Source organism: Typopeltis vanoorti, chromosome 19 (genome assembly GCF_054136105.1).
Source record: "Typopeltis vanoorti isolate ZY-2024b chromosome 19, IOZ_Tvanoo_1.0, whole genome shotgun sequence".
In the NCBI taxonomy this organism is placed as follows: Eukaryota; Metazoa; Arthropoda; class Arachnida; order Uropygi; family Thelyphonidae; genus Typopeltis; species Typopeltis vanoorti.
Genome location: NC_143567.1, coordinates 24885038 through 24899021, shown reverse-complemented (window position 1 = coordinate 24899021; position 13984 = coordinate 24885038). Strand labels below are relative to the sequence as shown.

Sequence of the window (13984 nt, the reverse complement as noted above, 5' to 3'; positions counted from 1 at the left end):
ATTGTTACTAGTATCGCAGACATAGGCCTCAACTCTAACTGGATTCATGTCATCCAATATCATTAGCAGCACACCCTCTCCTTTCCTATCCTGTTTATCCTTCGTAAAAATACTCTACGCTTTACACTAGATACTATATACACTAGTTAGTATGTTTGCATCTGATAGCCAGATCTCATCTACAATCTGAATTCCCAGCGTATATAATAAGTTACCTGCATGCTTTTTTGTATACTCTTCTCTGTAGTCTGCATAACACAATTGGACAACTTGCAGACCTATGTTCTTATCTAGTGCCTTACTTATGCAGACTTTCTTGCACATGCTTGATAAGGCCATACCTGACAAACACAAAACCCCTTATTCTGACCCTTAGCAAGTGTATAAATTGCACTTCTATCTTGTCATGGCCCCTTTCTTCCCTCTGATCGATGTTTTCATAGTTGAAGTCCCCATAATAATTGCTTGACTCGCACTCATTGCACTATTTGGTCGATGCATGACATCTACATCTTTCCACAGATCTCATGGACTATAGTTGCAATCAACAATATATTTTGTCCTATTGACTTCTATCTCTCACCAGATAACCTGAAATGAACTCTCTCCCAGATGTGTGTGTGTGTGGGGAGGATGAAAATGTAGCGGAGTAATAATAATGACAAATGGAAAATTATTATTATCTTCATTGGAGGCATGTTATAATGAAATATTAAGAATGCTAAAGTTAGTTTTACTGTTCAAAGTATATAAAAAAAAACAAAGAATTCTAATAAAAACTTAGAATATCTGGTAGGTTTTATTTTTTTGCTTGTAATTTACATGTTAATAATTACACTCTTGTTGTAGTAAGTATGTAATAACTACCCTAAACCTTTGGTTTACTTTTTCTTTTTACGTAATGACTTCCATTCTTCCAAAATCTCACTTGAACCTTAAATCTCAATTGCAGTATGATTCTATGTCAGTTTGCTGTTAGTCATCTGACTAGTGGCTAGCATTATGAGCTATTTACTAGATAATAAAATAGCAGTATTTCCAAAGCAGCAAGGCTATGGAAATATTTTCAGGGATAAAAATAGGGTGATTTTACCGTCAACAGTATGTATGTGTTTGTACATGTGTGCACAGTGGCGAATTCTCGATGCTTGCTGCGCAAGCTCATTAATTGAGAAAGAAGTAATGTTTATTTGGTAATAAATGCATGCATTTATAAGCATTCCATTTAGGCTTTTATTTTTGTAGACAGAAGATGTTAAAAGGTTGCGTGGAAATAATTGAGTTTTGCGTTGTATATCAAAGGCCAACGCTAGTCAAGCTACCTTGGCTTGCTCGGTTGTGGGAGCATCCAAGTCCTCACTTCAGCACTGTGATTTCATGCGCACACATAGCCATTTCTGCTCCCTCCATATCATCTCACCCTGTTGCTTAAAAATGGGCCATATGCAGTCAAAGTAGCTCTAGCCAGTGAGCTTCAGCCAGCCTTTACAAGTGTGCATGTTGCTTGGGAAAATTAAGTTACAACCAACTTTTTATGAAGATGTTATTGACCAGATCATAAAGAAGAACTGTAGAGTAGAATTTGTATTCAAGTAGCTAAATTGAAAAAGATAGAATATCATTTGTAAAATAAATGTTGTATTTGTATGATTAAATGTACATAAATTTCTAAATACAGGTAACCCTCGTATAACAGTACTTATACAACGCAGTTTCGATATAACACTGTCTAAAATCGTAGTAATCCTCGTTGAATGTGGTACTTATACAACACAGTTCCGATAGAAACACGGCCTACGAATTGTAGTAACCCTTTATCTTTTCATATGTTTTTCACCGCACGACTTAAAAATCAAATTTTATCTTCTTTAAATTTGTATCTCTGTCTGTATCCCGCATGTAATTATAAGTAGCGAATTTATATTAGGGGAAATACCCTTTAGCATGGTACCTCAATTGTTTACCGTATAAAATGTTTATTGTTGAAAATTGTCCTTGTTTCTGCCAGGAAAGTGCATTAAAAATCATAAGTGTGTTCATCTCAAGCTGAGCACTTTATTTCCTGGTGAGTTACATACAATATGTAATGCTTGCTTTTTTTATGTAAAAAATTATTTTTATAGTAATGGCAACACACTACAGTGAAAGGGAAAAACCAACATTGAAAACAAAATTAATTTCTCTCAAAGAAAAATATACAAAATCTTGGATTGGTTGAAAAATGGAGAAAAACCAGAAGTTTTTGCAGGGACTTTGAATTTAAATGAATCAACAATTTGAACAATCAAACAAAATGAACATAAAATCCGAGAAAGTGTTTATTGCTGGGTCAATGATAAGTGCAAAGCGCATTGCTCGTGTATGCGATATTCTAACTTCAGCACTATGTGGATGAATCCGGATTATATTGGAAAAAAGTGCAAAAACGCACCTATATTTCAAAAAATGAAAGATCAGCTTCTGGATTCAAAGTTTCCAAAGATAGAATTACTCTGTTGTTTTTTTGTAGTGCATCAGGTGATTACATGACAAAACCAGTGTTTATTAACCAATCCTCAAATCCTTGTGCTATGAAAGGTTAAAATATGCACTACTTTATTTTGGCTAAAACATTTATGTATTATGTGTAATGAAGTTTAAGTACAATTTGTAATTTTTATACTTTTATACTATGTATTTGTTTCATAGTTTATATGTTTTGTTAACTTACATGAATTACCTGAATTAAATAAAAATATATTTTTTGTTGGATATGTAATTGTTGTTTATATAATTTAAAAAAAAAAAAAGAAAAGAAAAAAGATTTCGGAACATAACCCTGGTTGGCTGAGTGGTTAGCGTGTCCACTCTCCAGCCAGAAGGCTGCAGGTTCGAATCCCGCCGTGGGCACGGATGTTTGTGATTGTCTGTGAAAATGCTAGTGGTGGTTGTCGACAGTAGATGGCGGTAGTATTTGAAGGTAGTTGCAGTTGGTGGAGATGGAGAGGCGCAGAATAGGTGCCCTCCCTCGATGAGTCTTTGGACTCCCTGGAGGTATTTTGTAATAATAATAATAATAACTACTTTTTCTATGTGATCTGAGACTCGCATAACGCGATTTCTATAATGCGGCATTTCTGCAGACCCTAACATCCGCGTTATACGAGGGTTACCTGTACACAGTTTTAAATGGTCAGTAATTCATTATTCCGCTAATGAGACTTCAATCACACCTCTCATTCCCTGAATGATAACAAGAGCAAGTCTGAATTTCAAGACCAGCATTCGCCCCTGGTGTATATTCAAATAGTGACAAACAAGCACTAATTTTGTGCAACACCAGCAATGACTGTGGTCTAGCACTATGTTATGTAATAAGTAGTTCAGCAATTATTCATTAGAATGTTAATGTTAACTATAAAATACCTTTTCAGAACATCCTTGTGACTTTGCACCTACAGATCCCAATGAATACAAAGCTGGAAGCAAATCATCTGGGCAATCAGCAATATATGAACAAAATGTTACTGGAGATTTGTGAATATCCATTGGATAAGGGTTCTGAAATTTTGGATAACTGAAATGTGAAAATATTTTAGAAAAATTAAAATCAAAGCTACATAATAATGGGAAAAATAAATAAAATATTAATATATCATATATTATTATTATTATCACTCAGAACTTCCATATATTCGTGACTTGTCATTTTGCACTCATTGTGGTGCAAAAGTTGTGCACTTTGGCATAGGGTTACCATACATCAGCACTTATGCAGACATGTCTACATACATTTTCGAAAAAATCTCGTTTGGTCCGCATTTCTGTGGGAGCATTTTAGATTTTTTCCCCAGGCATTTCTCCTGTGTTGCAACATTGCTGAAACAAGAATGCAGGAGGATGGTTATATTATAGAACAATTAAATCAATAATCAAATCGAATTGCGCTTTTAGATATCTGCACTTGTTTTTTTTTTCAACTTTTCGCTCTCTCGCTGGCGCTGGCCTCACGTTAATGGTGTTACTATGTGCTTAGTGCTATGATAGTGGTAGTGTTTGGAGTGGAAATCGAGATGCATCCTTAGTTTTGTTCATTCTTAATTAGTATTAATGACCTTACCAAGTAAGTAAGATATTAAATTATCAAATTATATTAGAATTAAAATATATACCACGTTTTAGGGTATGACATAACCGTTATGTAGGCCTACCTAAACATTACGATATAATTTTATATCATCTTACTTATATTTATTTCAGATTACCTGGAGGATGTCTAAAGCTAAAAGAAAGTGCTCCTTCAATGATAATCATAGGGAAAAATTTCCATGTTTTTGCCCTGGATGTGAGCCATGGGAGGCTGAATGTATTGTATGCAGTCCTGGTACGTTTCGGTCGCACAGCATGGGATAAGAGACTTGAAACTACATGCAAAAACAGAAAGGTATTTAAAGTGTGTTAGGGGATAGAGTTCAACAGGAAAATTAAGTGATTATTTTATGAAGCCACTGTTTTAAGTGGCTAGGTCTCAAAGAACTCTCCTGGGAAAGTGTAGAAGAATGTATACACTTCTTGATGGAGCAAGGTGTGCAAGTTGATGACACCAAATGTTTTGACCAATTTTCCAACTTGAAGAAATTTGTTGCTTCATATGATGGAAAAGAAGTGTAAAGTCATAAATGGTGTGACTACATTGAATTTTGCAAGAGTGAAGAACAGTACAATGAAATTGAAAAGATGGCTCATTTTCTGTTTGCAATTCCAGGTCACAATGCCAGTGTCGAAAAGCTCTTTTCATTAATGCAAGCTCAGTGGACCAAGGAAAGAAATAGACTTACCATAGAATCTGTGAAAGGACTTGCTATAGTTAAATTTAATTACAGGCATTTTACATGAAAAAATATGTTCGACTATTTGTATCAAAGCAAAGAACTGCTAAAGAAAATTAAGTCTAGTGAAAAATATGCATGGGATGCAAAGTAACGTATGTAGTGCGATAAGTCTAATTCTTTTTCATGTAGGCCTACTCTTGTTTCATAAGACTTATTATTATTATTATTATTTTATCCAGGCCTCCATGGAGCCAAAAGACTCATCGTGGGAGGTCGTTTTTAGGAAACACAAAGTTTATCATACCACTCCTTGAACCCATTGACTGTTTCCACTCAAACCACTCTCTCAGGCAATGCATTCCAAGGTTTAACCACCCTCCATGCAAAGAAGCCACTCCTCACCCCTCTTGTGCACAGCCTCCTTTTGTAACTTCCAGCGATGTCCCCCTTGTAATTGCTCCTTCCTGCCGTTCCACCAAGTGAAAGAACTCTCCAATGTCTAACCTGTAACTGCGTCTCCTCTCAACAGTTTAAAAGTCTCGAGCATATCACCTCTCCTTCTTCTATCCACCAAACTCTGCAGTCCACATTCCCTCAGCCGATCCTCATAATAACTCATATTGTACAGTTCTAAAACCATCTTTGTTATCTGCCTCTGTACCCTTTCCACAGTCAATTTATCCTCTTCAAATCCTGGAGACCAAATCTGAGAAACAATAGTCTAAGTGTGGTCTGATCAGAGTCTTATACAATGGAATGATAACTCTTTTATCTCTGCAGGTCAACGTCCTTCTCAGTATTGCAGCAATCCTCTGAGTTACCCTCATCACCTTTGCAATATACTCCCTGAATTTCAATTTTCTATCAATCACCTCCAGATCTCTTGTCTCCCTACCTCCTCCAGTACAACTCCTCCAATCGAGTGATCCAATGATGACACTTTAAATCTCATATTTTTGTATGTTCTAATAAGCATACTCATCACATCTAATTAATGAAAAGCTTACAAAGGTAAAGATTTCAAACATATGTATTTTTTTTTTATGTTAGATGTTTGTGTCTGGACCGAGTTGGTCAGGCAATGGGGTGTCAGCATTTTGGCATTTTAGAATATGGTAACCCTACTTTGGCATGATGATATTTCCAATTGCAATAGAGGAAAAACCAGAGGATATCCCTGGAAGTTGTGTACGAGTGTGATGAAGAGGGAGTGTGAAGAGTAGATTTTTTACATGGAGAACTGTCAGTGAATGGAATACATTACTGGAATGTTGTTAATGCAGGGTGTGTTAAGGATTTCAAGATTCAATATGATAGATCTGTTATCAGTTGAATGAACCTCACATAAATGCTACATCCCATCTTTGTTTTCCAAATTTTAATACCTTACATTTTGTAACATTGAACTGAATTTCCCACTCCTGTAGTCCTTCACTCAGTCTATTCAAGTCTCTTCTTGTAAAATCACATCTTCTCTATCCTCATAGTTCTTCTCAATATTGCATTATCTGCAAACAGCTGAAAATCCTGATACCCATCAGATAGCCAATCTTCAATCCAGTGCACTAATCTAATATCCAATCCCATCTGTTCTAGTTGGACTGTCAACTTATTATATGGTAATCCATCAGAAGTCTTTGCAAAATCAAAGTATACTACTAGGTATCGCTCTTCCTTGTCAAATATAGCACTCCTTATTTTTTATAGCTCTCCTTATACCTCATTTTCAATAAGTGAGTAGATTACTAAAACATTTTGACACAGAAGAAATTTTTCAATGTGTGACAACTATAGAGAGAATTAGAGATCACCTTATGGCATCAGTTAATTATCTATTCCCATTTGCACCAACTCTTGTAATAGATTCCCATGCATTATTCTGTCAAATGCCTCTGTAAAGTCCAGAGTTATCATGATGTAACCATTTCCTTTATCCGATTCTGCTACCATTATATTATAAAATGTGAGTAAATAGTAAGCACCTTGCCTTAAAATGTAGACCCTCTATCTTTATAAATCCATGCTGCTAACCATACAGTATATTATTCACCCATTGCTGGATTTTACATTTAATCAACTTTTCCAACACCTTAACCACCATTCCTGAGATGTTAATTAGTCTATAATTTGCTGTTTCTGTTATGGAGTATCACAGCCTTTATGCAATGGAAATATCTTACTCTCTTTTTCCTCCCTTGGACCCTTGCCAGAAATAAGACTTAGAATAAACAACTTTGTTATCTCTCTTACATATTCACATAGCACGTGGGCCAAGATGCCATACAGTCTTATCTGACTGCTGTATTCACACTGATATCTTTCCATGTGCCCAGCACCTCTTGTTTATCTACCTCAACTCTCACATATGTATCTGTCACACAAGCAACTGCATAATCTCCAACTAGATGATATATCATTGCAAATTGATCCCTCAGTATCTCAACTGCTTCTCGTAATTTTCTACTAACAACACTGATTAAAGTTATCCTCCATATTATTCTTCCTCTTATTCACTACATAGCAATAAAACGTTTTTTGAATTTACTTTGGTATGCTTAAGTAATTTTCTCTCATAATCTGATTTTACCTTTCTTACCATACAAATCACTCTTCTTGCATGATGATTAATTTTGACGGTATATATTAGAACTGATAAGAAAATAATTATTTATTGACTTATTATTATTACCCAAGATCCCATGGAATCAAAGACTCATCTAGGAGGTCCTTTTACGTACACACAGCTCATCATACTACACCTTAAACAAAATCAAATTCTCTGTAGACACCACACTCTCAGGCAAGGCATTCCAATCATTCACAACTCTTCATGAAAAAAAACCCTTCTTCTCACTCCCCTGCTCACACTCTCTTTACACAGTTTCCAGGAATGACCTATGGTTCTCCCCTGATCTCCCACTGTCTTCTGTAGAACATCTCCAACATTGATCCTCTAACAACCCCTTACTAACTTAGGTAGTAACGTAGGTCTCTATCATATCTCCCTCCTATCCACCAGACTCTGTAAATTGCATCTTCTCAATCTTTCCTCATATTCGACATTCCAGAGGTCAGAAACTACCTTACTCAGTAACTTCTGGACCCTTTCCAAAATCTCTTCATCCTTCTGAAAACCAGGTGACCAAAGCTGGGAACATTAGTCCATGTGTGGCCTAATGAAAGCCTTATACAATGGAGCAAGAATCTCCTTACTTCTAAAAGTCAGTGTCCAATTTTTGTAATGTGTCCCCGAAATTTCAGATCCGTATCCACTATCACCCCAAGATCTTTTATTATCTCCACCTCTGACAGTATATCCTGACCAAGCATAAATTCTGCATCCCATTTTTGTTTTCCAAATTTTAAAACCTTACATTTTGCAACATTGAACTCATATCCCCCATTCCTATGCCCAATCACTCAATTTATTCAAGTCTTCTTGTAAGGCCACAACATCTTCTTTACTCTTCATGGTTCGTGCCAACTTTGCATCATCTGCAAACAACTGAATATCTCCATCCAAATCTTCACCAATATCATTAATATACAAGTTAAACAGCAATGGCCCTAAAACAGATCCCTGAGGCACAACGCTAGTGACTTTCCTTTTTCCTGGATATGGCTCCCCCATACACAACTTGCTGATATCTCTCAGATAGCCAGTCTCCAATCCAATGCACTAATCTAATATCCAACCCCATCCACTCTAGTTTGACTATCAACTTATCATGTGGTAATCTATAAAAAGCCTTTGCAAAATCTAAGTATGCTACTGTGTATTCCTCTCCTCTGTCCAAGGAAGTAGTCACCTTACTGTAATAAGTAAGTAGATTACTAAAACATGACCTCCCTTTAGCAAATCCATGCTGTCCATCAAAGATTATACCATTACCAACCCAATTCTGGATCCTAGTTCTCACAAGCTTCTCCAACTTAACCACAACCCTTGACACACACAGATAAGCCAATAATTTAATGCTTGAGTTCTATCATCTCCCTTATGAAGTGGCACAATCTTGCCCTCCTTCTACTACTCAGGAACTTCACCCAATGCAAGACTCATATTAAACAAATATGTCAAGGCCGGCATCAACTCCCTGGCACATTCCTTCAGAACACGTGGTGATATATTATCAAGTCCCACAGTCTTATTAACATCTAATTTGCTGAACTCCCTATATACCTCTTGCTCACTTACAGTCAGTCTCTCATCCCCATCATCAACTGCTCTCAATCTCTCCATGAAGTCACATTCGCAAGGTCTTTCAATCTTGCGAATGTGACTTCTCTCCATGAAGTCACATTCGCAAGATTGAAAGACCTTTATGAACCACTCATTAAGTATCTGCACTATATCTTCCACAACAGCTGTCTTTATACCATTTTCTTTAATCAATGTCATCCTTCCATATCATTATTTTTTTTACTGGCCACATATCGAAAGAACTCCTTAGGATTCTTTTTGGTTTCACTATCTAACTGCTTTTCATACCTCACTTTTAATACCCTTACCAACCAAGTCGGGTGCCTCCTGGTCTTTGTAATCCTCGTGGAATTGGTTATTACCTTCTCTTATGCTGCCTCCATAATACCCTTTTTCTCTGTATTGCATGCTTTATCTCTCTATTCATCCATTTCACACCTACACTTATTTAACCTTCTGACTTCTTGCTTCTACTAGATAGTTCTTGAATAGCTGATATTTCACTATTATTATAACCAGCATCTTCAGAGCACAAAAAACAAAACAGTTAGTCACAGTGCACGAGACTACAACAATATAAACTGAGAATGATAAGGATATATTTTTTATGTTCACTGATGCGGATGTCCACAGTTCTTCCTGTTTGACCATAGTAAGTGTGATCACTATGCCCAGACACATTGGATACATTCTTAGCGCACTTAAATAGCCAACACCAAAAAATCCACTTTACAATGGAACTGGAAACTAATAACTGTCTGCCTTTCCTGGATACACTAATCACACATCTTCCAGATGGATCCTTATCATTCTCGGTTTATAAAAAACCCACACATACAGGGAGATATTTAAACAATCGCACGAACAGGGTACCTCATTGACTCTTGGATGTGACAAAGGAGAGATGCTGTCCTTGGGTGAACAGATGAGCATTGCCAATTTGACACATGGTCTAAATACAGTGCATAGTTGATGTTTATTGAGCACTCTAGATATCTTTTCCAATGTGCCTTTAATGTATGGGATGGTGACTGTTTTGTTGTAGTTTTCTATGGTGGATACTGGGGGGGGGGGTCTTGGGAGCATTTAGTATTTTGTCTATCTTATGGGTATTATAGACATTGGCTAAGAAGGAGTTGTGTAAGTGAGCCAGTTCAACAGTAAGAGCATTGTCATTGGAACAAATTGCTCTCGCCCTGTGGGTTAGCATTTTTAGAATACCATACTGTTGAGATGGGTGATGGTGCGATTGTTTGTTTAAATATCTCCCTGTGTGTGTTGGTTTTCTGTAAACTGAGAATGATAAGGATCCATCTGGAAGACGTGTGATAGTGTATCCAGGAAAGGCAGACAGTTATTAGTTTCCAGTTCCATCGTAAAGTGGATTTTTGGGTGTTGGCTATTTAAGTGTGCTAAGAATGTATCCAATGTGTCTGGGCTATATGGCCAAATAGCAAGTACATCATCCACATAGTGTAGCCAAAGCAATGGTTTGAGAGTGGTTGTATTGATAGACAGGTGTTCTATGTAGAAGTTGGCTGGAGGGGGGAGAAAGGGGGAGCCCATAGCTGTCCCATCTAAATGTTTGTATATTTTTCCTTTCCATGTGAAATATCCTGCATGCATTGAGAATTTAAATAGTTCAAATATATCAGGGGGGAAGTGTGACTTTAGAAAATCAAGGGTTTCAATTAATGGTACATTTATGAATAGTGAGGTGATATCAAAACTCACCATTATGTCTGAACTTTTTAAGATATGGTTTTCTAAAATACTTTTTAGGTGGGCAGAATTTTTGAAAACAGAAGGAGAATTGTTTGTGAGAGTGGCTGGTAGCTTAACTAAATGTCTAGCCAGTTTGTATGTGGGACTGTTTATACTATCCACAATAGGGCATAAGGGTGTACCTTGTTTGTGAATTTTTGGTGCACCATATATCCTGGGTGTTTTAACGTGGAAGAGCTTGAGTTTGTTTACTGTTTCTTTAGGCCAGGAAGTGACTTTTTTCAGTAATTTACACACTTTTTTCTTTTTTTTTTTGAGTATTGGTGGGATTGTGATCGATAATTTTATATGCTGACTGATCTTGTAGAAGTGTGTGCACCTGGGATCAAGAGGAAACAGTTGGATTTGAAGAGGCTTCTGAAATGAATAATCGTCATCAACAACCATGGGTCCAGTGCCCGTAGGTGTTCAATGCCATCTTGACATGATTCCTCCACTGCATTCTATTCCATGCAATATGACTTAGTCCATGCACAGCGCCTCCACACCGTTCTCTGTTTGGGCTTCCTTTTTTGTTCTTTCCTTCAATCATCTCAAACAGCAGCAATTTTATTTGCCTCTCATCGTTCATTCTACATATAAGGCCAAAGAGACGTAGTTTCCTTTTGATTACTTTCTGGATCAGATTTTCTTTTGGTTGTATTCGTCTGTAGATTTCCTCATTGTTCACTTTTTGGATCCAGCTTATTCTCAAGATCTTTCTATAGCACTTCCTCTCAAATCTAACATCCTCCTTTCAGATTCTCTCAGGAGTACCCAGGCCTCACATCCATAGAGCATGCTGCTGAACATACAGGTTTCTACAATGCACAGTTTAGTTTGCATCTTTATATCTTGGCTCTTCCATATTTTGTCCATGGCTTTTAAAATAGTTGTTGTGCTGGCTATTCTAATTTTTATCTCTTTTTTTGGAGTCCAGGTCATGTTTCATGTGGCATCCAAGATATGTGAAGTGTTCCACATTTTCCAGTTGAAATCTGTCTATCGTAACTCTGTTCAGTAACTCCTGTTGTCCAAATATTGTTGTTTCGGTTTTTTCAAAGTTGACAAAGTCCATATCTTTTTCCTTCTGTGTATAGTGTTTGCAATGTCTATTCCAGCCTTGCTGCATCTTTTTCAATCAGGACGATGTCATCTGCAAAGCAGAGGTAGTTTATTCTCATGCCGTTTATTGAAATTCCTCCACCTTCTTTTTTAATCTTATCTAGTGTTCTTCCCAGACGTCTGATAAAGATGAGTGGTGATATTGGGTCCCCTTGTCTTGTGCCTTGACTAGTGGCAAACCAGTCTTCAGTCTCACCTGCTATCCTGATTTTTGCTTGTGTGCTTGGCTGTTTATATCTTTCAGCAGGCAGATCAATTTATTGTCCATACCATAGGATTCCAAGACAGCCCATGTGATATTTTGGTCAATATTATCAAATTCTTTTTGGAAGTCCACGAAACAGCAGTATATCTTTTTTCTTTCTTTGAGCTTTCTCTGCTATTAGTCTTAGTGCGAGTATCTGTTGCACTGTACTTCGATCTTTTCGAAATCCAGCTTGCTCATCAGGAAGTTGTATCTCCATATGACTCTTTAGGCGTTCTGTTAGTATTTTCATCAGCACTTTGCCAAGATGACTCATTTCTGCAATAGTTCTGTAATTGGTGCAATGAATGAATGAATTGAATTAGGGTGAAATGAATAAGCAGAAAGGAAAATAGCTTCAATTTGGAATGTAGAAATCACATCGAATGAGTGGTAACAGTGGAACTAGCGTAGATCCAGGAATGAGCTGCTGCGTTTGTATACAAATACTAGAAGTGTAAGAAATGAGGCAGATGAAATGGTTGCATTAATTAAGTCCATTCACCCAAAAATTGTTGGAATAAGTGAGACATGGTTGAATGAGGATAACATTCTGACAGTAATAGAGAGAAAGGATATGATATGTTTCATGAGGATAGAAGGGGTAAAAAGGGAGGAGAAGTGCTGTTGATGATAAAGAGAGAGTTATGTCCATACAAAGTAGCGATGCAAGAAGTTAATAGTGCCAGTAGTTTTGAGACAGTATGGTGTGAGATAGAGGTGAATAGAATGAAATACTTGGTTGGATGTTGTTATAGACCTGGTAATATGGATGGTAGTGACTATGAAATGTATAATCAAATTAGTCAAGCAAATAAGAAAAGGGTGATCATTATGGGCAATTTTAATTATGGCAACATAGACTGGGATGATGAGATAGCAACTGGAAGTAAAGAAAATGAGATTCTCGAGTTTTTGAGGGACAACTACCTGAGACAGTATGTAACAGAAGGCACACAAAGATTGAGGGTCTTGGATTTGATCATCTCATCAGAGGTTGTAATTATAAATGAGGTGTCCAATTATTATTATTATTATTATTATTACGGGTATCTCCATGGAGTCAGTAGACTCATCGCGGGAGACCCAAACTAGCAAAACAATATCTGTCATATCTCTTCTTGAATTCATTTACAGATGAAGAGCTCACAACAAAGTAAGGCAATGAATTCCACTCATTCACCACCCTCCAGGCAAAAAACCTTGTTCTGACACCTTTGTTAACCACACTCTTCTTTAATTTCCAGAGATGACCTCTTGTTCTTCCATCACTATCACACAGCTGAAACATTTCCCCTGCATCAATCCTATAAAAACCTTTTAGTAATTTGAATGTTTCTATCATATCACCCACCAATTGGTGAGAGTGACCGTGAAGTGATTGCTTGGGTGGTTGACAACAGTGTGAGGACCTCTGTGAGAAAAGGGTATATGTAGAACTAAAAGGGGGAAGGTGATTATGAAGAGTTCAGGAGATAACTTGTAGGTGTAGCATGGAATGGGGAGTTAGTTGACTGGAAAAGAGATCAATGCAGCTTGGGGGATTTTCAATAACTATCTAGTAGAAGCAATGTCTAAATTTATTCCAAGTGTCAGAAGGTTAAATAAGGTATGTGTGAAATGGATGAATAAAGAGATTAAGCAAGTGATAAAGAGAAAAAGGGCATTATGGAGGCAATATAAGAGAAGTGGTAATAACCAATTCCATGAGGAAAATGTTGAAAGTTTATTTTTCACTTGGTTAGACTATAATAAATTTAGTTTAATCCTTTATCCAAGTGTGAACAAACAAAGTTTGCACCTGAAAGTATCTTCAGGACTGGGGTAAGGTCGTAC

General features: G+C 36.8%; 1 protein-coding gene across 1 annotated transcript in view; it reads right to left on the bottom strand.

The window, feature by feature from the left end:
• LOC150095920 (syntaxin-binding protein 5-like) overlaps nucleotides 1-13984 on the bottom strand; it is a 549764-nt gene that overhangs the window by 293445 nt on the left and 242335 nt on the right. The window contains exon 12 of the mRNA XM_090409567.1: nucleotides 3406-3556. Coding sequence (XP_090265693.1) covers nucleotides 3406-3556 — 151 coding nt within the window. The remainder of the gene's footprint in view (nucleotides 1-3405; nucleotides 3557-13984) is intronic.